This window comes from Apis cerana, linkage group LG6 (genome assembly GCF_029169275.1).
Source record: "Apis cerana isolate GH-2021 linkage group LG6, AcerK_1.0, whole genome shotgun sequence".
In the NCBI taxonomy this organism is placed as follows: Eukaryota; Metazoa; Arthropoda; class Insecta; order Hymenoptera; family Apidae; genus Apis; species Apis cerana.
In genome coordinates, this window is record NC_083857.1 from 15,638,111 (window position 1) to 15,665,043 (window position 26,933).

The 26,933-nt window shown below is 30.6% G+C and overlaps 1 protein-coding gene and 1 long non-coding RNA gene across 33 annotated transcripts in view; one reads left to right on the plus strand and one right to left on the minus strand.

Annotated features, from left to right (window-relative positions):
* Nucleotides 1–26,933, minus strand: part of LOC107999693 (TGF-beta receptor type-1) — a 49,559-nt gene that overhangs the window by 12,947 nt on the left and 9,679 nt on the right. For 4 of the 21 annotated variants that reach the window (XM_062076717.1, XM_062076716.1, XM_017059681.3 and 1 more), the window contains exons 2-6: nucleotides 23,900–24,011; nucleotides 20,888–21,045; nucleotides 16,151–16,193; nucleotides 13,983–14,134; nucleotides 547–774 (exon numbers count right to left, since the gene is read on the minus strand). In XM_062076717.1, coding sequence (XP_061932701.1) covers nucleotides 547–774; nucleotides 13,983–14,134; nucleotides 16,151–16,193; nucleotides 20,888–21,045; nucleotides 23,900–24,011 — 693 coding nt within the window. Of the gene's footprint in view, nucleotides 1–546; nucleotides 775–7,989; nucleotides 8,199–13,982; nucleotides 14,135–16,150; nucleotides 16,194–20,887; nucleotides 21,046–23,899; nucleotides 24,012–26,933 lie in introns of all 21 variants that reach the window. The other 17 variants (XM_062076726.1, XM_062076721.1, XM_028667567.2 and 14 more) reach the window with 5 other exon arrangements.
* Nucleotides 8,831–15,295, plus strand: LOC107999695 (uncharacterized). 12 transcript variants are annotated; one of them, XR_009830365.1, is made up of 9 exons: nucleotides 8,892–8,926; nucleotides 9,218–9,259; nucleotides 10,031–10,097; nucleotides 10,180–10,301; nucleotides 10,934–12,969; nucleotides 13,048–13,675; nucleotides 13,779–13,963; nucleotides 14,042–14,376; nucleotides 14,924–15,295. It is a non-coding gene; the product is annotated as an uncharacterized LOC107999695 (long non-coding RNA). The 12 variants fall into 12 exon arrangements; XR_009830361.1 differs by having other exon boundaries at nucleotides 8,831–9,259; XR_009830366.1 differs by lacking the exon at nucleotides 10,031–10,097 and having other exon boundaries at nucleotides 8,831–9,259; nucleotides 10,934–12,665; nucleotides 12,765–12,969.

Genomic DNA, 26,933 nt, shown 5'->3' on the forward strand with positions numbered 1-26,933 from the left:
TGGCGCAACATGTACGTCATAGGGATTTTCTATTTTGTAGTGATCGACATAGTACAGTTGCATTATAGGTATTTTCTATTCTATGGCGTATGATTATTATAAAGATTTCTTACTCTGTGATGCATATGATCATAGAAATTTTTTTATTCTACAGTTAGATCAATACATATAGTCATGAACTTAAAAAAACGAAAGATGAAAAAAAATTTTCCATGTAAATTTTCTTTTCCATATATAGATATGTATTCAATACAAATATCGTCGTTAATATATAAGGTTATTTGTATTTTTCGTTATTTCACTATTGTTTCGAAAATTCGATATTCGAATCAAAATCCTACGATTTTTTGATACAATCTCGAATGTATTAAGATAGATAGATTTATACAAACTTTGGTAAAGATTATCATCATTTTTATTATAATTTAGAATTTTATTTGAGATTTATCTATAAAATAAATATAGAAATTTTTTATTTTCATTTGTTCAAGTACAAATTTTTTTTAATTGGCTACAAAGTATATATAAAACTTTAATTTGACCTACCTGAGCCACTACCACTGGTAGTCATTTCCAGCATACCCCTAATAGTAACACTGCCCAGGATAGGTCGATCCGGTGCTTCTTGCGAGTCATCGCTATTTCCGGGCCTTTCTGGAGTCTTGCGCACATGATAAATGACCATGACCACCACGCAGATGGCGCATATCGGCATTGCTATCATCAAGGCCATTTTCCAAGTGACCCACGCCGCGTCATCCTCACCCGCCGCCACTTTTCCCGACAAATCTTTCGTTATCATTTTATAATGATTGATTTACGCAAAATAACCACCCCAGAGAAACATGGAACATTCGTTGTGCACATTTTTTTTTCTACAAACGGTTAACCTTTTCGTTATCAACCCTTTACCGACAAAATTTATCAATTAAATTCAATTATTAAAATTTGACTCTAATATATACAATATTCAATCTCTAATAATACATATTTCTCTTCATTCCTAATATTTGGATTTTTAATTCATAATTTACTAATCTAGAAAATATTGAAAATACTACTGCAAAGGGTCAATATACAATTTCAAATATAAATCAACTCTACTCGATTTTCTTGATCAAAAAGACGAAGATAAGAAAGAAGCATTAACCGTTTCTTCCAGAATATTTTAAACGTAACAAGTTTCTCCAAGTGATTCGAAAAGCCAGCAAAGCGAGATTTTGGAATGAAAATCAAGCGGTATACGTACAAAATGCGTCAGATTGACGACAAAAGAGGACAAAGGATGCACCGGCCATACATGTTCGAGCAACGTGCTAAAATGATATACGGCATGCTGGATACACCGAGAAGCGTGCAGTAAATGATGAACAATTTGAACCAACAGGCGCATGCAGGTGGCAGCAGTGAGGAGATCAGTAGGTCAGGAGCAGGGACAAACTCTTTTGCAATTCTTTATATAAATACTTCAATCGATACCTGATTTGGATCGAATCTTCTCGAATCTTTTCACATTCTCGATTTACATTAAGAGAGAGGGAAGGAGGGGGGAGGGAGAAAGGAGAAAGAAAAAGTGAGAAAATCGAAGAATTATCGTGAATATAATATACATATATTATATATATATATATATATCGTCTGTTTGTCGATTCTGCCTCCTTCCATCAAGTTTTCTGGCCAAAAATGAACCATGTACTGCATTACCTGTGCATGCACAATACGATGACGCAATTCGTGCATGAGTCATCGTGTGGCTGCAGAACTTCTTTCACGATCCTCTCGATCTTGGCAGCTTCACTTACCTTGCGGTCGACGGTGGGCATGAATTCCATCACGTGGGTGCTGTTAATCGATTATTATTCCTCGAAAAACCACACAGGGTGTTAAGGCGTAAAGGGGGAGTTTGGATATTTTGTACACGATTCGAAAACATTTGCTACCTTCGAAATTCGTTTTACTTTTGAAGAAAAGAGATCAGAAATCATTTCAAAATTAAACTTTCGAATCTTCTAGTCAATTTCGAAAATTTAATTTTTCGATGAAGGGAAAATTCGCTTTTGGAAAATTTTAAATCAATATCGATTTAATTTTTCTGAATTAAATTTTCTGAAAAATTTTTCGAAACAAACGATCGTTTTCGAATCGAATCGAATCGAATTTCGATATAAACTTCGAAGATGATTAATTAAAATAAAAAAAGAAAATCACTCGTGACTTAATCTTCTGAAACGAGTGATTATTTTTGAAAATTCGATTAAAAATCGTATCAAAATAATTGGCATCGAGTTGAACTTGCAACCATTTGGAGAATCACAGGATTTACTATCATTTTCAATATTTTTTTTTTTTTCTCTCGATACACAACAGGGAAATTGGAAAGATCATGGGAACGAGCGGCTGATGCCGCGGGAAACAAATATTCGTGGAATCGAATCGATCACAGAGCCGGCGACCGGCGAAAGAACCATCCATCTAGCAATTTCACGATAAGGCACCAAATTGATTCCCACGAGGTATTCGATGAGATGACGAATAACGGTGAGACAGAGGACGAGAATCACAGGTGAATGATTGCGCACGTCCGGATACCCGATGAAAATTGAACAAGTATCTGGGATCAGTGTGTATGTGCAAGTGTGTGTACGTGCGCGCGCGCGCGCGTGTCTATTATATTTATATATATGTATATATACATATACCTTGCTGACGTGTAATGTTAGTGTGTGAACTCGTTTCATGATGCTTGATATCTTGATCATGCAGCTTTTTTTTTTCATATAGAATAATTTTCTCTAATTTATATTCGTTTATATAAAGATATTATTACACAGATTTACTAAAAAAATTCTTTTGCGTGATTCTGCGAAGAATACATTTTTTTCCGTTGTCGAAGTTTGTTCATTAAGAACTTGAAATTTTTATTAATTGTTTATAAAAAAATATTGTCCAATCTTTTACCAAGATTCTCGTTATAAATAATACTGTGAAGCTTTTACTTGGTAGTCGTTTAGTAAAAAGTTATTAACAGAGTTGCTTCTTCGAAACTGTGTTTTCGATTAAGTTAGGTTATGTTGCGTCGATTAAGAAAACTAATTCAATCGATCGGTTAATAGTTAATAAATAAATTTTTATTCAATTAATAAATTAATTTTTGATTCGAGGTGAAATTAAATGATGATTTATATTTTGTTTGGTCTTATTTAATAATAATTATTTATTACATTTTTTTTAATCCAACTGTGAAATTGATATCAATTATTTGCAGCAATAAATTGATTAAAACTAAAATTTAATCTAATCTAATTGTTTCGAAGAAATATTTTTTGTTAATAATTTTTTAATAAATAACAATCACCAAATTAAAACTTATATTATTATAGAATGATATAATCTTAATAACACATTAAAAAATTATCAAGATCGAAAAATGAAAATTTTGTAAATCAATGCCATAATTATTATATACAATTTTTTTTAATGAATGATTTTGAAAATTGGATATAACGATATATTTTATTCTTTAATTTATTGTATTTTTGTTTTATTGATATAATCTTGATCCTGTTTTTAAAAAGATTAAAATGATTAACGTTACGTTTCATTCCTTATTTAATCATTTAATAATTTCCACTTATATATAACATATAATATAATACATGTAATATAAGACCACTGTTCCCTTATCTTATTTCGCATCTAAATTAAATTTCTAAATGCAATATCAAATATTCTTATATGTGTATCAAATTTTTCAATCAATCAATGACTGTAATTAAGTATTTTACAAGACGAGAATATTAAAAAAATACCTAGTTATTATCATTAACGAGCGCATCGAAACAAATGTTGCAGTGAAAACGCGCATCAATAACTAGCCGACTCATCCTCTCTGGATTTAGTGGAGGCTGATATAATCGATGGATACCGCTTTCGATACGTTCCATCATGCCTTCATCAATACTGCGCGAATACACTTCGTTACTCTGTACAATACATCGCGATGTCGTCCATTTTAGTTAACCTATCGCCACCATTCCCTTTTACATCGCGTCCCACTCTGTTTGCTTTTCATAAGATTATTACGCTCATGCTGCGAATGTTTGCCAATAACCAAATATCGAGTATAGTTCCTTTCTCGATTTATAACAGTTATGTCAATCGTGAACTCTTGTCAAATTGGAAACGAAGAGGTTAGCTTTTTCATTTTTATTCCTTTGAATGAGTCTACGAATTGATTGGAAGTGATAAGATAGTGAAATCTTTAAATGATATGATTAAACGAAGAATTTGGAATTTAAATGCGTAATTTGTGTTTTATGCGAATGATAATTTTGAAAGCAAGAACGAACTGGATAGAACTCGAAACGGACGTGTGATTCGAGATATAAAATGCCGTATCAAAATATTTTTAGTTCATTTCTATTTGGAACAGTCTGATAGAGATAAGTGCGAGACGATTCTCTTGTTCCGTTGATAACACGTTTTTACAACATCGTTTCCGTAATAAGAGTTCATACCCGACATATCGCGACGAAACATATAGACATTCTGTTTTTACGTTCAATTATATTCGTTTCTTTTTTCAATTTCTCACTGAACGGGGTTTCACGAGATGAAATGTCTCTATTCGACAGAAATCAATTCAAATAGTTTCTTTTTCAGGCTTTTAAAAAATAACTGATATTTTTTTAATATAATTAATAATCTAACCTCTATTTCCAACATATAAAACTGCTTAAAACTCTTTAAATATATAATCATTGAATTTTTAATATTGCATTAAAAATAATGAAACTTAAAATAAAAAAATAAAACTAGAAATAACAAGTCAAAATAAAATTATTTTCAATGAAGTAAATCACGTTGAAAATGCTTTCTAATTCGTATTGAAAGCACCATAAATGCAAACACTCATAGAAGAAAATTTTGTTCATGATTTAATACACTCGAGGCCAACGACGCCACATAGGCGCCTTATGATATCTAGTCAAAACACCTAGAGGCGCCACGTGTCTTAAAAATAAATTGATTTCAGTTAGTATTAAAAAAAAATTATTATAGCAGTTTACAAAAAAAAAATTATACAAAAAAAAAATAAAAAGTATTTAAAAATTAAGAAACACATAGATTTAAATAATAAAGTAAAAAGCAAGTAATGCATAAATAAAAATTAGGAAATTTAAGTATAATTTTTATTAATAATCTTTTATAATCAAAATTTCACTTCGAACGTATTAAAATTTTTTTTATCAATCAACCACTGAGATATCAACAAATTATATTCTAAGAAGTTCGAAATTTCAATCCTTTTATTATTGTTCGATGGACTTTGTTATCTTGAAACTGTGTGAATTTGACATAAAAAAAAACTCAGACGATTTTTTACGAAGTCGCGTCTTCTGAAAACGATAGAGATATAAATGGATAAACGAAAACGATAGTGAATGATTTTACGTAATACTTCGTTATTTCTGAACGGAATATATTGTAACCCAATAATTAATGAAAATATGATTAGTAATATGTGTCACGGTTTTTTTTCTTCGATATTTTTTGTATTCATGTTCAATGGAATTTTCTTTTTAGATGTTTGTTCTTTTTCGCAGTTATACATCGAAACATTTAAAATTATTATTTTTATTTATTTTATGGTTGATATAAATTATTTTCTAATTTCTTCAATATAAATTATCTATTAATAATCTAAATTTATCTATGTAATAGATAACATATTTTCTAAATCTATAATTGAATCACATGTAAATATTGTCCACGAATAATTGCGAAAAAATAGATATCTCAAACTTTATGGGAGATACGTTGAAGCGAATTCTGATTATCAAGTACAAGTGTATAAATTCGGCATTATCTTATCCAAATACAACTTACAAAAAGTATATTATCACCAAGCGAGAACTTTCCCATACTATAAAAAGATGCAAAACGATACACAATCTGCCAAGATTGTATCATCATAAAATTACAGAATATTCACTACGCATCACGTTCTTTTTTGATAAGATTAAGAATGTACGAATTGCTGACGATTCAGACGCTAATTTCGCACACCATCTTGCGTCCAATATTTGAACTGTTCACACCATAAAATACGAATAACTTCCAAATCTTATTTACAATTATTCAAGATAGGTGTCGTTACTATATACATATTTGTATCGATTCGTTATGTAATTTTCTTATAGTGAAAAAGTGATTGTTTAACAATATATATCAAAATTTAATTACGAAAAATTATATTGTGTAAAAATATATGTAAATATATTTTTTTTATAATCTATTTGTTTTTTTTCTTGTTATAATAGAAATTTATTTTTTGTAATTTATCATTTGTATGATTTTTCTCTTAATCTCAAATTTAAAATTGTTTATTCGAAATTCATTTTGTAATTCCATTCTAAAACATATTTCTATAAAAATTAATAGACAACATATAATTGACGATATTTCGTGTATTGACTATAATAAAGCTATCTTGTTCTTAACCTATAACGTCTCGAATCTCAAGAGTTGACAAGAACGGTGAGGTATAAGTAAGAATATATATTGTTTAATTCGTTCGAGAATCAATTTCAATGAATTATTGGATATTACTTGATATTAGATATTAATTTGCGGTATAATTTTAAGTGGCAAAACATGTTTATTGCGTAAAAATTTGTGTTAAATTGTGAGTTATGAAGATCAAACAATAATTAATAATTTATATTCCAATGTGTCACAAAGATAAATATCGTAACCAACTTTGATCTATGACAATTTGTTTTCTTAAACTTATAAAAAAAATATTATAATTCTGTGCAGAAACAATTTTTTTCTAACTATATATATTGAACGTATGTTTGAAATTCAAAAAGAATAAAAACAAAATGATCACTCTTTGATTATTTTTATTAAAAAATTTCGCAAAAATCATTGATCACTGCAGAATCTTCTATCAACCAATAATGTAACGTAAAGAAAGACTAAGATTAAATCGTAAAATATTTTCGTAATACATTTACAAAAAATAGACGTAAGTTACCATAATATAAACAGAATGTTTTATCAAGTCATGTAATGGAACAGCGGCCTCTTTTACAATAATAGTGCAAAATATTGAATTTCACAAACAGTTCTTCGACAACAGAAACGTAGACATTATAGCGAATCACGATGTTTCGTGGTTGCTGCATTATGTCAGCTCGATAGTGAAGCATGAACAAAGACAACGTGTACAAAGGACTTATATGGGGGAAGATGAGAATACGTGTATGCGACAAGATGATCGCCCAGACAAATCACAAAAAGCATCGAAAATCGATAATCGAAAGCCCAAAATTTTTCTTTGTCTCTTTATTTATTTATTTATTTTATTTTTATTCTATTTTTATCGAATGCATTTTTCCAAGATCGTCATTGCAAAGATTTCTTTTAGATTCGATTATACAATAAACGTAAAATTTACAACATTGTTATTTTGAAACAATTTTCTACTTAATTTATTCGTAAATATTTTTATATGACTTAATAACATATAATAGACATATGTTAATTCGATTTTTCAATTTCTGATGAAAATTAATTTTATTAAATCGATAATTTTATAAATTTGTAACACATAGAAACAAATCTAGAATCAATCGTCCTATATTTTTAAACTAAACATATATATCCTTCAATTTTCGTTTATTGATTAATTTTAACATCTGTTTTATTTTATCGCTGAAATTCAACCGTCTGTTAAATATTATTTGTTTTTCTTTTTCTCACGATTTCTTATAACGTTCAATACCTATTCAAAAATCTTGTGAATTATTCATCGAGAATATTTATTATTTAAATGAATTTCCTTATGGAATTATATACGAAGATTTTTTTATGACTGACGTGAAACAAGTCAGCAAAATTCAATAAATACATCGAACCTTGAAAAAATCTCGCATTAATTCGATCGACCTTAGAAGGAAACGTAGCGGGCGGAAGCTATACCTCGTTCGAGGTAATCGACCAGTCGGAAGTATGGCCCACCTCTGTACTCGTGAGGAGGAATAAAGGGCATTAAGTTGAGATTGCAGAAGTCGGAGTGATCGCAGCAGGCGATCACGGATACCATGTCACCTGGACCGTGTAGCGTGTTATTCGTTGTGCACCAGTACGAGTAATCGGGCGCCGGGAAGAAACGCACCTTATCGTAACACCTGAGAACAATTTACATGACTTCCGGACCAGAATATGCATTTATCCGTACCGCCGAGCTCAAAAAGAGGAAACCGTTTTTTCCACGGTTTGTTTAATATAAAAAAAATTGTAAATTCAGAAATTGTTTTTTTTTGTGACGGTATTTCGTTGTACGATTATTCACTTTGTTTCTACTGTGAGAACAATTGAGATTAAATTAAAAATGGACGATTTTTATTAGATTTTGCAAAAATTACTTATTATTTATTTTTTTTTATATATAATCGCTGTTTAATCGTTTTGATTTCGAAATACATTCGCCAGAAAATGAATAAAATAGGTTAAATATGCAGTCTCGCTCTATTCCATTTTTAATGCTATTATATGCATTGTAATTATTGAGAATAGTGACAAAGATCGACAATGGGTATATTAAGTGTATAGAATGATATAGAATGATATAGAATGGTATAGAATGATTTAAGAGGACTAGCATAACCTTCCAATTAAATTATATTGTTAACTATAAACAAACAGAATTCTTTTGATTGAAGATCTACGTCAATGCTGTAAAGTTATCATTTTATTTCACTTTGTCTCGATATGCCCATTGTCGATCTTTGTTATTGTCCTCAGCCAATAACAATGCACGTGATGGCAGAATAGATGGAATAGAGTAAAAACGTAGCCATCTTCTGGCGAATGTACAGTACTAAAAAGATATTTTCTATCCTATCGCATCGTATTTGTAAGTGTTTAAATGAATTTTAGAATAGATTTGTGATAGATTCGAAATACTTTTATATCTATATATAGTTTTTTCTATTCGTCAGAAAAAAAGTGATGTGTTAAGATGAAAATTTAAAAACATAACCTTTTTTTTTAATTCATACTTTATACGTATGTTGTAAATAAATTGCAAAGTGAAAAAAATACAAATCGCAACTGTTTAATGCTTTTTTTATTTCTCTCTTCGTTTTTCTTTTTCGATATTCTTTCTCTTCGACTTCGTTGGTGAATAAATTACTCCTATTACAAGAATTATAAATTCGTAAGAGCACATTAAAATATAACAATTGAGGTAAGTTCGAGAATTAATCATTAATAATTTGCGAACAAATAATAATTCACGTCATTCTTTTTTTTTGTTTGCAAATAATTTGACTATTAAGAGGCAATATTATAATATCGTACTATTATAATAATTATAATATAAAATTAACCTAGAACTCTACAAACGCGTTATCCCGCTAATTTCTTTTTATAATTTCGAAGAGAAAGATTTACGAAATTAATTTTTTTTCTTAGTAGGATTCTCTATTTTGAAATGTTTAAACAAATAAGCAAGATATAAGAATTTTTTCAAAAGATTAAGGTTAGATTAGATTAAATTATTAAATTTCAGAATTTTTTGACTTGATTATAGGTTATGTAATTTTAAGAATAATGAAAAAAATGTTCAAATACTTCAAGATGATATATCTCATTAATTTTATTCTCATTATCATTGTTTATATGACTTTAAATTATGAATGATCGTAAATCTATTCTAAATAAACTATTGACATACAAATTATTTCTATTTACGCAGAATTGGTCGGAAAGAAAGAAATAGATATTCGATTCTATTGAAAATTATAATTTGACTCTAAATTCGTCATTCGCAAAATTTTTTAACTTGATTAATTTTTTTTTTTTACGAACAACCGTGCAACAAGATACCGTTTTCAATGAAAAATATTTACACATTCTTTAAAAAATAAAAAACAGATCGTTCGATATGATAGACATTAGGTTAAACAATGTAAATAACAGTTTCTTCTTCTTTTTTTTTTAATTTTTTTTTTTTTAGCTTTTCAGAAGAATTACACACAAGTTATACAAATATATACAAGAATTTCGTAAGCTGCGAAAGAAAAGTTAAGATCAATCCTCCGTTAAAATCTTGTAAATAATGGAGAATTAATTGATAATTATTTTACCAAAGTTTATTATTTTTAGGATGCTTTCGCGTGATATTCTGCATACAGACAATTCACGACAGCGAGGGAACGGGGAATTTATTAAAAGATTGAATTAAAAGGACGTGCAGAAAATGAAAATAATAATAGCTATATACTACGGTAAAGAAAAACGAAGCGTGGGTGCAAGATTTTATTTCACGGATTTGTACGAATAATTGTATTGAAAAAAAAAAAAAAAAAAAAATTAAAAACACGGTCAACCTCTTTACCTCTGAATACTCATATTCAATGTGACACAGATTAATCACTTTTCTAGTGTTTTTAATAGCTATCTTAAAATCTCTCACTAATTTTAGTACAAAAAAATATTAAAATAGTTTGTAAAATTACATTTCTCTTTATTATTGATTATAATTTATCGACTATAAAAAAAAAATTTAACGTTCCAACGAAAAAAATTTGAGTATCAAGGGGTTAAAGAGACCACTGTTCAACGCTGGTAATAGAATAATGTAATTATCGTGCAATTAAGCGTTACTCGTTTAAGCGAGTTAACACAACATCGAAGCTTTAATTGCCTTTTCAAGGTATCGAACGATATTTAAATACACTAAGAATATACAATTGCTGTTATCAATAATATATTTAACGCAGTTAAAAAAAATTTATCAATTAAATAATACTCTTAATACAGATTTTTATATCGTCTCACACCGACCCTTCGAAATTTAAAATGATTATAAGGGATAATAAGATTAACGTGTATAATCTAATATATATTTTACATACAGGAGGATAAAATTAAAAGGAAAACTGAGAAAGGCATACGGAACGAATCTAAGAATTGTGTACTTCATTTTCTAAGAGAGACTGAAGAGAAATATTTACAAAAGATGTCCTTTTCGCAAGGAGCTGCGTTTATCAGTATCACTACAGTGTCTACTTTCGTTAGAGAGTGCAGAGAGATATATGTATACATGACAACATGCTACCGGTGCTTTCCAAGTTCATTCGGGAGGACTTCCGGCCCCCCCGAACACTTGTAAGCGAAAATATACAGGAGGAGAGTACCTTGAAGTAACTAGAACCTCCATAGGTGGCAAATATTTTCATACTGTCTTTTATATCTTTGAAAAAATCATTGTTACGTTATTATTTATTCGAAATATAAAAAAAGAAACAATTTTCAATTATACATTTTCATTGTTTATTAATTAAAATGTTACTTTTAATTGATAATTATTGATCAAATGACAGTAAACGAAGTAAAAAAATATTATATCTTTTAACCGGCTATGCTGCAATTAAAAAAATGGATGGGAGGGAAATAAAAGAGAGGAGATAGAAGGAAATGTACCTAAATAAAATTCATTTGAAAATCTTTTATGTTAACCTCTTAAGCTGATAATTATATTGATAAAAATATATATGACGTTATTAATTTAAATGCGAAACGACAGTGTTTCGTTATTTTACAGGGAAAATCATTCAATTCGAAAATTCTGATTTTAATAAAATGTGTGTACGTGGAATGTAATAAATTCCATATCAAGCAATTTATTTATTGACGAAAAATTTTTTTAATATCTTTAAAACAGTGAAATTAGTTCTTAAAATTTTATCTTTTCATTCTTTGAATATAATATTTCTTGATTAGGTTACAAAGTTATATTTAAAAAGACAAAAAAATACTTTAAAATTTTGAACGTTAAAACTTTCACCTTCTTAAATCGATATATTCATTAAAAAAAAAAAAAATTCCTCATATATATGATTCATTATATCCTATGTATTAATAAAATTTTATATAAAATAAAAAATTATTCGTTAAAAAATTAGAAAATATTCAAATAAAAAACTAAGTATGAATATTTTCCTTGCTAAACAAGTATTCATACACGTGTACTTTAAATCGGTTGAAGAAGCTAACATACGTATCAAATAAGTACACGTTCATGCTTATCAAATAAAAATCCACGAGAAACAGCGAACAGCTTAAGAACAGGTTAAGTATTGCGCTTCCGGCCGTTCAAACGGAAGTGAACGCATTGCGCGAATGTGGATGCGCGAGGAACGAGAAGGAAAAGTGGCCGTGGTGTGGCATCGCGCTGCGAAAGGGAGGTACGAGGTGACACGGTCCGGTATACTATATCGTGCTTTATCGGCCGTAACACAGAGCGAACTGGAATGAGAAAGAGAAACGCGAATTCGAGTGTAAGTAGTGCGTTATACGCAACCGTGGCGCTCTCTACTCATAGGATGTACACGCCACGTACGTAATATATGTAACATCCTGATATTCTAGCTAAACGTATAATTACGAGTAATTTACAAGTAACGAAAATATTCAGTGGAAAAATTAAATTCGATAATTTACGTTCTATATCGAGATAAATATGTAGCGAGAATATATTGAAATGATATTGGATTTAATATTTTATATATTCGAGGAAAATAAGCTTCTAATGAAGTATTTTAAGTTATACATTAATATCAAGCATGTGAAATTTATTTGATTGATGTGTAAATATTGTATCATAATTAGCGTTAAAAAGTGTTCATAAATTGTCGAATATGATAAATTTTCTAACTTATTCATATTCATATGTGAATTTATAACAGTTGTAAATGTTCGGTATAAAAGAATTTGTTGGATCCAGAAATTATTAAAAGATAAAGAAACAAGTTTAGATAAATAACAAATATTTTCGTCACTCATAGTACATGGATCTAAAGATATATAATTGAACTGAACGCGATGGAAAAAGAGCAACGGCCATTATTATCAGCAAATTGGTGGTATTGTGCGCATGAGAAAGACATGAATGTATATATATATAGCGTATATTAGCAAGCGTATATATATCGATATAAAAACTATGCATACAGAGTATTTCACTTTCAGATGTAGTCTGAAAAAGAAGGATCGAATAATTTATTATCATATAACAGATATCGAACTAAATAGAAGATATCTTATCGATATAACTCTCTATCTCTACAAATTAATCTGAAAATACGAATAGAATATTCAAAACAAAATACATGGAAGAAAAATATTTTCATAAAAAAAAAATCATCCATTCTTAGATTCATTTCATAAACTTATATTCATAAAATATATTTATATATATATATATATAAATAACTACGCGTTTCTAAATTATCCGATTATTTTTCAGATTACCCTGTACACACGTAAATACACGTACAACGAAATAATATATGGCGGTTATATCGTTAACGTTCATTCTTGCTATCACTGCATATAATACTATAATATCCACAATGATGAGGAGAGTGAAAGAGATTGACTAGGCACGAGCTATGATGCAATCTAAATGTGCTCTGAGCGTTTTCTGTGCGTATAATTGCGTGTTGAGGGATTGAATAGGAAATGGATGGATAATAATTACATAAAGAAGTAGAAGCAACGGTGGAAAAACGAGTGGATGAATCAACAGCATGAAAATTCAATTGGGTACTTTAATTAACAAGATGCTCTCCGACATTATTATACAACATATTTATACGTACATATATATATACATATATATAATATTTATACATACATATATATATATATAATATTTATACATACATATATATATATATATTAAAAATCAGTGTCTGCAGGTACAAATAGGAAAATTAGCGGGCAGAAAGAGAAGTGGTGAGAGAATGTAGCTGCGATAAAGGAAGATAGAAGAATGTGAGAGAAAGGCAGAAAATATACATATATATATATTATATATATACACATATATATAGAGCTGCAGCAAAAGCCTGAGCCACCTGCAGAGTTTTTCCGCTACTTCCAGGTAACCAGTTTCACTGTACCTTTGTTGCGAGGGTGGAGCTGGGGTTTCAGATCCCGATTGCAAAAATCCTCTTTGCAGCACTCGATGACAAAGGTCGTGTTTCGCGAGTCGCTCGTCATGCAGAAGATGAGCGGCTCGGGCTGCGACGACGACAGCTGTTTATTCACGCACCTTCAAGCCGAGTTTGCACCATTTTCAGAATACAAAAAAACAAAAGGAGGGAGAGAGAGAGAGAGAGAAAGAGAGAAGAGAAAAGAAAACAGAGGAAAAGAGAGACAAACCAACGTGTAACCTCGCTCGGAGGGGGGATAAGTTCGTGCTTTTTGGACCGCGCTTAGGGGGCGCTCGAGATTACTCCGTGAGACAATATCAATGGCGATAAGTATATTGGGCGGTTGAAAAAAATTCACGAGGTTAGAGAGATTCTCGAAATCGGAACGAAAATTAAGAATAAAAAGAATTTGCAATTTTTCGATCAAGTTTGAAAAATTTTTTTTTTAATGTAAACGTAGAATACATTTCCCTTTTGAGATTAGCTTTCGAGAGAATCGAACTCGAAAATTGGTCGATTTCTACACGTTCAATTTCGATTTTCTCGAAAAGAAAAATTTAAAATTTTATTGAATATCCTTCGCTTATTTTTGTAGAATAATTACTTATTGATAGTTTATCTGTTGTCGATCTGATCAAGAATTTTACTTGTATTTGAAAAATGGTCAAACTTGATCATGCTCGAATGTGAAAAAATTTTATTCTACATTTTCGTTTTATTTTGAATAAGAATCTTTCCGACTTCCTTTCTACTATTTGAATCATGAATACCGTTATTTTTAAAAATTCGTGACGGTCGTATTTTTAATTTAGAGCGATAGAACGATGAAATATAGAAAACTTAATATGTTTTCCACTCGATACTCTGATAAAATAACGAATGTTCGACTTCTTCTATTTTTATTCCAGTTAACGTGCTTCGTGGCCTTCTTTTCTTAAATTAAACACAGACTGAAAAATTAAAGGGTAAGAATGGAGAAACAAGGATTCAAGAAATATTCGTAATAACTCTTTTACTCGATTTGATAAACGAAGATTTAAAGATTGCATAACAATGAAGTCATGAAACATTCAACAACGATGAAATCATTATCTATAAATATCTATCCCCGTTTGGGAACGTAACGAAAGAAGCAACATCCACTCAAGAGGAGAGAAAACGCGTCGAAAAAATTATTTATAAACAATAAAAAATATTACGTCACGTTAACGGCAATTCGTTCAAATATACAAAAAAAAAATAATTTGTGCGCAAAGGAACAATTAAAAAATCAAAATTTATCACCTTGTCTCTTCTTAATTCAACACTAAACAATTCAACAATAATATCCATTTTATCATATAAATGATTACGATTAACCGATGTCACAATGAAAATTAATATAATTACATTTCCATCTTATAAACATTTCCACATGCTCAATAATTCTCAAAAAAAAAAAAAAATACGAAATCCATTTTCGTAGTTCCAATGTTAATAACATTTAAAAAGAAGAATAATAAGAACGAGAAAAAGATTTTATCATAAAATTATGGCATACGTCGTTCCCTGGATATTCAAGAAGAAAGATAAAAAAAGAACGAAGAACGATACGGCCGCGTCATAAACTTCATCGTTCCACCGCAATTATGCTCGTATCCTTCACACTCGATCGAGACTCGATCATTCCGTGGTAACGTGACCGTCTCATGTATCCTCGAATCTTCGCAGAACGAACAAACAACCGGGCGTGCATAAAAAAAAAACCGCTTTCAATGGTAAATACACACCTGTGCATGGTCGCGATACCACGGAATTGGCCACGGACGAAAGAACGCGCGTATTTCGGTGAAAATTTTCACCGATTGTTTCGCGCCGCGATTAAAAAACAGGTGGATGCTGAACACGTAGAACAACACGGGCTCGCTAAACAAAAAACTTCAGCAAACTTCAACGTAAGAAAGAAATAAAGAGATAAAAGAGAGAGAGAGAGAGAGAGAGAGAGAGGGGAAAAAGAAATAATAATAATAATAAAAAAAAAAGAAATTCAAAACAGTGTGAACGGTGGAAAGTTGTTAAAAAATTGAAAAAAAGGGAGGAGAAAGGGGGAAAACAATTGTCGAACACCGTGCAACTCAACACTCGTTTTGAGATACCTGACATGTGGGGGTAGCCAGTTGTAGCGGATCCTAGTCGTTCCTGAAATCCCATTATTTCTCTCGCGATGTCGTCGAGCGTAAAGGGAGAAAACAATAAAAAAAAAAAAAGAAAAGAAAAAACAAAAAAAAAAGGAGAATAAAGAAAAACATGTAATTAAAAATTCGGTATAAAAATGTGCGCCACGTTCTTTGCTTATCTTTTTAACCGCACTTGGCAGAGCGTTTGATTTAATTCGTTCGTTAATTGATTTAATAAGAATGGCGGGGGCCACGTCGAAAGGGGGATTCTCTCCAGTCGAAAGTTAAAATCTGAATTGCTAAAAAAGCAGGCACAAAACGAAACTCTCTTGAACACACCAAAATGAGAATGAAAAATAAAAATAAAACAAAAAAAAATCTAGTAAGAAAAAAAATGGAGGCAGTTAAAAGGCAAACGATCGTCATCATCATCATCATCATCATCATCATCATCATCATCATCATCACGGATGCGGTGAGATGTTTGTTAGTCAAGGTTGTTCAAATATGGAGATTCTACGAAATAAATTTAAATTTTCATAGAGAAAAAAATAAAAGTAAAATATGGAATGTAGTGGAGACGAAAATTGGGAAAGAAATACGCTAGTGTTGAAGGATCGGGATTCGTTGCGGAACGAACCTCAAGGTAATCCACAACGAGCGGTAATTCGAACGCGCACGCGAGCACGTACGCGTGAAATCGCAGATGATCGTATCTATTTGTTTTATGTTTAGCTAAACTTGTCTAAATATTTTTTTTAATGAAAAATTTTAAAAACATAACATCTATTTCGTTATATTTATAATATAGATATTTATGAGAAATCATTTTTTAATTATAATTTATTGAAATTTAAGTTATTATTAAATTATAGTATATACGAATAAAAAGTATTTAAGTTATTTTCGTATTACTCGTCATAAGTTTAGATTCGATTTATTGAAATAAATAATAATTTTGAAAGAGGTTAGGTCGTATAAAATATTTCTTCCATTCGACCTCATATGTTTTTCGAAATATGAAACATATTGTTTTTTTTGTCGCGAGTCCATTCTTGGGATTCGATATATCCTCTTGAATTTAGCGCCAAGGGATCTGTATTCGATCGATAATCGATTACACGCGATACGTGTTACAACGCGATATATATCGTATGAAAAGTCGTCGTATAAAAGTTAGAAGAAAGTAAGAGAAAGCGGGACAAGAGGATAAAGATAAATAAAAATAATTTTCAATAAATTACAATTTTATATGGAAAAAATAAAAAAAATTGATTTTTAATTTATGTGATTTGATTTCACACATCGTAAAAAAAATCTTTTTTTTAATTCATTTCTCTAATGAATATGGATGCTCCATGGTAATAAATTAAATGATTTTATTGATGCAGTTTATTAATATTGTACTTAATGTTCCATTAATTACAATAATTAAAAATTATTCCATAAAACAAATTATAACATTTTTTTTTCATATATATTTATGAATTCATTTATGTTATAAATATAATATAAATATAAATATAATTATTATCAATATTTATCAATTATTTATCAATTTTACTTGTTCAAAGTAATTATTATCAATTATCCCTTAAAACTTGTTTAAAAATTATTATTTATACGAAGTACATAATAATTTTGTGTAATATTAAAAATCAAATTAAAAAATAATTATATAATTTCTCATGTACGAAATCCCTTTCAAAATAATAGAAATGAAATGATCAAAAAATATAAAAAAAAAAAAAATAAAAAAATATGTATATACTTTGTTAATTCACGAGATATTAAAAGAAAATTTCTCTAATTACATAATATTTTTTTATCTTAAAATCATTAATTATTTTTCCATTCAATGAATATTCATATTAAGAAAAAAGAAAAAAATAATAAATAAATAATAAATGGTCGCAATTGAAGCATCCAAGACCATGAGAGGAACAAACTCGTTATTAGGCAACATTACGATTCCACTTTTCCCTACTTCTAGATTCACGTAACACATCCTTATGTGCAGTTTACCTTTCATAATATATAGTTTCGCACCCGACTAACCTAATCCTATTGAGCGCACATACACGAGCCAGCCACAGATGGAAGTATGAGAAAATTTTACGTCACCGTCCAAACATCGATCTCCTCTCCTCTTCGAATAGTTTCTTTTTAAAATGACTTTGTGGATATTTTTAAGAATCGACGCGGATGAAAAGTTTCATTTGCAGCTGATTTAACTCGAAGGTTATGTAAAAACGGATGTAGTTTCCAACGAAAGTTGATTGGTAGATAACTGTATACGATATACGACCAATAGAATTCGGTTATACGATCGCAAATCTGTCCTATTGGCCCACGGGCTATCCCCACTATTTGCTAGTCTTAGCCCTCTACATTACCATTACTGAACATTGCTTTTCCGTTGAAAGTTCGTTTTCATCAAACTATCGTAAGATATTAGTTCATCTGATACGGATCATATTAAAAAATCGCATTAAATTCAGTTGTATAAAGTTTGATTCGCGATAGAATACGCGAATCATGTTAACTCGCATATCATATAAGTACGATTCATGCTATCTGAACGAGCGTTAACAAACGTAAAATATGAAGCACGAAAGCCGAAGAGGTTCAAGTGGTTCTGAAGAGGAAGAGGAGTCGGTCCAGCGATATTTTTGCGCGGTGAAATTTTAATCCGGCACAAACCCCGTGACTAGTTGAACGTAAGGGAATATATTCGCGAATTAGAAGAGGCAGACGCCAAATACGGGATAGATAAAGGGGGAAAAAGGAAGAGGAGCTACAGAAGAAGTGGAAGGGGAAGAGAAGGAGAAGGAGAAGAAGAGAGGGAGAAGAAACACGGGCAATACGATATGCGGTACTACGACCGCAAGGAATGCAGTTAATGATCTCGTTAGGAAGTTCGTTATTGCGCCTGTTTTCATGATTAGCTATAAGAAGAAGGAACGTGCTCATCGGAGCGTGGGCAGTCATATGTAGACAAATGGTCGAATGGAAAAATATTTCCATGAAAACGATTCTCACTCATAATAATAATAAAAGAGACGGAAAAGGGATAATAAAGAGCTTTGTAATTTCGAATAGAAGAATTCGTGCGCGCTCGTGGTCGAAGAATGGGGGAAGAATCGATTAAAACCGCAAATTACGGTGAAAGTTATAAGCGATGAAACAATCCACGATGAAATCGAATTGTATTAGCTAAATTGGAAGAGTTCTGCTCTTTTTCCTCGATTTCAAAATTTTATTTTATTTTCAAAAATTTTTATTAAAATGTTTTATACATTCTTTTTTTCGTTCATACGTTCGGTAATTTTTTGAAATTGAATTATTCGAAAATTTTTGGATATTGTGCGAAGAATATTCTACTTTATTACGCGATATGCTTATTATTACAGTAGATACACGAGAATAATGATACTTGGAAATAATACTCATTAAGCTGCTATTGATAACGAGTAGATTAGTTGGGACTTTTAAAGAACATACGTAATGTAGCAGAAAATTATGCTTAGATTAAACTTTCTTCGAATCGTGCGAAATTGGATTGGAATATAATAATAACATAATATTAATTCTATTACGTTATAATAAACAATGAATCGTAAACAATAAACCATCATTCCTGCTATCCCATAGAAAACGAGCAGAATTCTCATTCCAATTCAATTGAACAATAATTCGATAATTACGCTGAAGCGCGCTTAAGAAGTAAAAGGTTCGTTTCTTTTTGAAACCGGCAACGCGCGTTTACACATACTTCGATCTATTCGTTCGAAATATCATGTGATAAAATATCATAGCAAATATTGACATGATTTTCGATAACAATCTTTTTTTACATCAATCGTTGTAAAAGAATTGCGATTAAATTGCGAGAAATATTTTCCCTAGCTGGTAAACCACACCCGAAACGAACATTACGCGAATCATTTTGCAATTTCGTCCGGCATCGATTTATAAAACTCGCGCGGCACGCCAAATCTGCGCATGCGTTCTATCGAGAACGTGTATGTTGCGGATTAATATGTGCTTACGTTTGTAGCAGGACACACGCTTATTCTCACGCTTCTATTTGCGTTCTTATTATTATTATGGGATTCAATAAGTCGAATGTGTTAACAAAAACAAGAAAAGAAACAAAGAAAAAGAGAAAGGAAAAACTATTAATATATTAGGTTGATAGGAAGTAAATGAATAGTATTATTTCGTTGTGAATTTATTTTATTCTTTTTCATCTAATTAAATAATCGATCAATTATTTACTTATTTTTTTAAATTCTTAATTAAAAGATCTTATTAACATAATAATATTCCTTTCGCTATAATTTTTTGATTGTTTAATAAATATAAAATGTAAATGAAAAATGAATTATTATATGATATAATAAATTCAATAAATAGATATATTTGAATCGAATTATCTTTTTCAGCATCGAGTGATTTATGAATTTATTGTTAGATGTTACGTATGAAATTTCAATATTTCACACAATATAAAAATAATTAAAATCAATTTGTAAATTTTACCATCCATTTCTTATTTCCTACTAACCTAAAAAAAAAAAAAAAATATCAAAGATGAAAAAGAAAAGCACGAAAGATTAAAACGAATGGAAAAAAAAAAGAGAAAAGTATAAAACGAAAAACACGTAGGTGGTAGGGAATGTTTTGCTGTTTTCAAAACAGCGAAAAGAATACCTGAGGATAATTCAGGCGAGTTGGGAGATAGTAACTCCAGAGTTATATTCTTGTTGCAGTACTCTTTATCACAGCAGATGCTGGACCGATAGATACCCCGCTTTCTGTTGCAGGACTGCGGTTCTTCCGGTGGGAACCATTGCTTTCGGTCGAGGCACCTTTCACAACATCACAATGCCACGTTTAATTTCAACAGTTCGTTCTCCACCGTGTACCAAACGCGCGATTTTACTGCTTTTCCTCTTTTCAACCGACTAATCTTTTCAGATGCTTCGCACGCGAACAAATTTCTCTGTTATTTCACGCGTTCGTTGAACCGTCACAGCTGTCATATCATTCGGATAATTAAATTGATATTGAAAATAATTTAACATCGAGGATATTTCATATTCCTTTTTTTGGATAAATATAGAATAATATAGAACGGGGTACGAAAAATATTTGCACGCCATTGTGTATCTTTTATAGCGGAGAATACGACGATGGTTCGTAAGTGTCAATCGATCTTGGAAAAGAAAAACGAAGCGTGTAAAATTTGATGCGGATTAATCATGTCACTTAATCGGTCGATATAGCAGGAAATTGTCTCGTGCCGCTTTCACGTCTCGACCAATCAAATAATCTCGGTCGTGCTATTTTCGATACGATCTCCGGCTGAATTATCCGAATTATCCGTCTGGCGCATTAAACATTTAGGCCCCGTCCGCACGTCTGCGACCTCAGACTATCGTAGATCGTCTCGGTCGATTTCGTTTGATTTCGAAACTGCGTATCGTATCGCATCTCATATACAATAACATGGTTAAATTGCCATATGGGCAATAATAGGAAAATTAATGCATCAAATATCGATAAATATCGTATCATAAATATATTCCGTTCGATTTGAAGATTTTGTTAACATGTTCAAATATTATTTCATTCTTTGTATTATCCATAATAAGAAGTTTTACGTTCCTGTCAGACGGCTCAGATCCTCGTCGATAATAAAGAAAGTTTCTTCGTCCGCAGAGTCAAAGACCAATACGGATTCAACAATTTTTCCATACCAATGAGAACCTTTGAATTCTCTATTGAATAGTAACGGACCTTTCTTGTTTACCACGAAGGAAACGGAATCGATTAACGAAGTCGGAAAGAACAAGAAAAAAAAGTCCAATATTACTGAGAAACGATAATGATTATCTTTAAAATAAAATGCACAATAGATATTCTGTCGTATTTTCAATCGTCTACTAGAATTTTATCGATAAATATAATACATGGCTACCCCCACGCCCTTAAATCAAAAAATAAAGAATGAACTGAAAAGAAAAAAAAAAAGATCAAGTGGAATGTAGATCACAGATAGTGGTGTTCACGAAACTTCTCGAAATTTCTGTTTAGTTTGTAACGAAGAATGGACGCGAGAATAGGCACGTTGAAGCGTTACCAACGCGACCACCGGCCGACAACAATAATTCGTTTCCGTCGAAACTGCCGAAACATGCGCTAATCATGCCCAGTAGGGCCAACTGAAAAAAGCGGCTAAACGTTCCTGGAAACTACAACGGGGGAATCGATCGGTAACCGAATGGAATCGGACTGCAAAGGAAATCAGAATTGTTTGAGTACCCGAAATAACATATTTGGCCAACCGACGAGCCGATTTTTTTTCTTACGGAGTATTTTAATATTTTTAATTTTCTAAAATTGTTTAAAGAATATTCAATTGAAAAATACTCGATTAAAAAAGAAAATTGTTTTCTCGAACAATTTTGAATATTTAAATTTTCGAATTTTGCATATTTAAACGTTCAAATTTAACTTCAATTATTTAATTATTTAATATCGAGTATCGAAATGGCTTAAAATTCGAATTCGCCAAAATTCGCCTTACGACGATTGATCAAAAAAAAAAAAGAAATGGTCGAAACTTTTTAAAGCCACTTTATTTCATTTTTTTTTCACACATTCGGACAATTCAAAAATTTTTTACAACGAATCCGTCGATTACGCGATATTCAATAAAAACTCGACGGTAATTTAAAACCGGTAATTATGTAAGAACGATAATCGTTATCTCGCATATTTTCGTACGGTTTTACGCGATACGTTTCACGGAGGATACGCGATAACAAGAAATAACACCGTTTCCATACCGCTCGTTTTATTGCTATGCTCATGATTTACCTCCCCCCTCCTATAACGTTCAATTAACGCTGAAATTAAGTTCGGACATCATTTTTGTCGTGTATATACTCGAGCCGCATTGCGTCTGCTTACATCAACGCGATAATCACGAACATTATTATTGTATTCTATTTCAGATAACGAATCTTATTTTATTTTTATAAAATTAATTATCTCCTGGACGAAATAAATATCTATACGCATTTATCATATTATTCGTAATATTGTGATTATCTTATCGGTGATATTTACTCGACGAATATATTCCATTTCAGAAATAGAAATTTAATATATTAATCGAATACACGTTTTCCTGTTATAAACATATACGCACAGGTAAATATACAAACAATGATGTATCCGCAGTTAAAAGTGGATACAAATTCACGGATAATGTGATATAAATATTTGGGAAATATCGAATACTAAATTAATATATAGAACAATAAATCGTATTGATATTAAATTAAACCCGTATTCAAATTAGGGAGGATAACGTAAATATTATTTTCGAAATATTTATCGCTTATATAACGATCTGTTTCCGACGTATAAATTACAAATATCATTGTCTCTCGAATATTCTCGTACGAATGATAATTCAAACGTCCCGCGCCATACTTCACGCGGAACAAACGTCTAATCGATTCGAATAAATATCGAAATATCGTTACGTTAAAAGAACCGGTTCTAAATCACCGACTTGGTAAACTCGAATGAGAACGAGTGCTAAATAAGAAATTTGATCGGTTGGAAAACATAATGAATCAAGAGAATAATATATGTTTTTGTGGTGAATAATTATTTTGTTGACTAAAAATATTCATGCGAATACGTTACCTCTTAGCATATGTGGTCACATCGTTCTCCAAGCTGGTGCTGGCGAAGCAATAGCCATCAGTTTCGCACGTGTGATTGGTCTCCGTGCAAATATCGCAGTAACACTTCAGTCCTGAAAAATAGATAAGTAAAAAAATAAAAAATTCTATCAAGGATAACGAGAATGTTGAGTATCATCGAATGTGTAGCTACAGGAGTATAATTTGTTTTTTTATTATTTGTATAACAACTAGACAACAAATGCGACTTCCTTTGTTCTATGCTACTAAAATTCAATCTTTTTTATTTATCGCATAAAAAGGTAAAAATTATTAATAAAATATTTTTATTATTATAATATTGTTATTAATAAAATAAGTCACAACTCGTAAGTTGGGAATTCATTGACATCTGTTAAAAATTTATTCTTACTCTTTTCTGTTCTTTACAATTCAATGCAAGAATGCATAAATGATTAAAAAATCATGCATGTTGAACGAAAAAAGAATCTAAAAAAGATTCAAATATATTCAAAAAAATCTATATTACAAACAATTACCGCGGAGTACATGACAAATTAATTCTATTATAATTAGTTATAAAGTTTGAACAATTGAAAAGAAAAAATAAGCGTATTCCTTGTAAGATATTAATTCGGCAGGAAACCACCAAGATTCGAATATGTTTACGCAACTATTTAAATGGATCGGGTTAATAATCGTATACAAAGTTGTGAAGCAATACGATTATACTAATAAGTTAGGCAAAAAAAGAATCGCCTTGAATGCAATGCAATTATGAAGAAAAATGATGGCAACATTATTTCTTTTGGTAATTTATCACGCGCTTGATGACGCACACCATTTCGATCGCACTATATTTTTTTCCACTCAAACCTGGTCAGGTGTATACCAAGATAATAGCACATCAAGAACCTCGATAACACCGATGTTAAAATTGTTTGGTTAGAAATTTTGCATTGTTCGATTTTAACAAAATTCATTTCAAAGCAGAGAAGAATAAAAATAAAAAAAAATTCCACTAATGCAAAACAACATTTTTCTATATATATATATAACCATTTATAATTCGATCTTTCGAAATATTCGCAAAAATTTCTGCCTCACGTGGATCATATTTATAACCGAAGAACTAATTTATAAAGGAACATTAAAACTGGGGAAAAAAAAGGATCGATTCGAGGAAATAATTTGGTAATATTTCTCCATGCTATGTAAGCAGAACACATGGTTTTGGAGAGGTGGTACGACTTGACGAAACGAGTTTAATTCAAGTCATTAGCGCACGCCCACATCGAATGGTCTGTTGCGGGCCAAACCCACCTCTTTCGCCGCGTGAATACGCAGACACTGAGGGACCACGAAACTCGAGGAAATATACCTGTGTATGGAATTCGTCGAGCCCAATAAAGCGTTTTTTGCGCGCCCACGAGATCCGCTACGGGGCCCTTCCTGTGGCCAGAAAGATTCGTACCGAACGAGCTCTGTGTAAATTCGAAAGAGATCCGTTCTTGGTATAACATGGTCTAGTCCGTGGATTTTTAATCCTTTCATCGAAAGGTAAGAGAAAGAGAGAGAACTTGTTGGCCATGTTTCTTTGAGCATGTGGGAAAAATTTAGTGCTAGACTTTATTATACCGAGTGAATTGTATAGGTATATTGTATAGGTAATGATTGATGATGAATTAATTGAAAATTCACAAGTTTTTCTGAGTTCAAAAAAAAAAATTTTAATTTAATTATAAAAAATAATTTTAAAAACAATGATTCGAAAGTGAAAAAATTGTTTGATATAATTTTATTATGCAAGAAAAACATGATATTATATAAATGAAGCTTCAAAGAAAAATAAACAATTTATTATAATACAAAAATATTTACATTAACATATAAATAAATTCTTGACGCACTTTTCTTCTTTTATAGGCGCGCTGTTCTCAGCAAAAATAATTGAAAATATATCTTTTTTTCTTTGATAGAAATTGTATCTTTATCGGCTATCATAGGTCATGTCATATCATATCAAGTGTTTAAAACAGATCACAGAAATTTTTTTCACTTCATCATACATACATATTTATAATCTTATTAATAAATACGTCAATATATTTTCATTCCAATAATTCTATCCTTGAAAAAAGTTTTCAAAAAGAGAATTCTAACCTCATTGTCATTTAATTTTCTCCGCAATTATTTCTCCATTCATAAAATTCAAAGATTAAAATAATACTGTTTTACATACACGATATTAATCGACATAGTATCACATATATATATATATATGTACATAGACCCGAATACAGATCAAAGTAAGGCAAATGTTACGAGAAACTTTCATCGCGAATTGCTTTTGTGGGGAGAGAATGACTATTCTGCGCAAACTCACCGCACCGAGAACAACTATAATCGAGTTAAACGGCAAACGGGTAACAAAACATCAACGAAACGAGAATTCCACCCGTACGTGGCGATATTAAATGCGAGTATTTAACGCCGTTCTGCATAATTTCACATCGCATCGAACATCCATGCACAAGAGACCCGTATCTAAATGGCATACATATTCCACTTTAGCATGTAGATAGATTATTTTGAGGTTATATTCGTTATTCTTTTGCGAAAAAATTAATCACTTTTGAACAAAATCGTCACATATTTATTATAATATTCAATTAATTAAATCTAAACACATTAAATTTCTCACCATTTAATATTTCGATTCGATGACAAAATTTTGTTATCGTGAAAATGAAATATAGAATTAGAAAAAATAATTGAATGGAAACAAAGTTATATACAAATATATTTTTTTCATATTATTATATTGTCTCACATTTCAACAAAACTTTTTAGTCTTTTATTCATATAAAAATTATTAAAACTATGATAAAAATATTTACTTGTGATGATCACTCACACGAAATTTTCGAGTGCCACCTAGTGACACGCGTGACTATAGGTTAGGTATTAAGGAAGACAAGATGGCCAAACTAACTAGACACAGATCAACCGATCCCTTCGCGATATTCCCTATC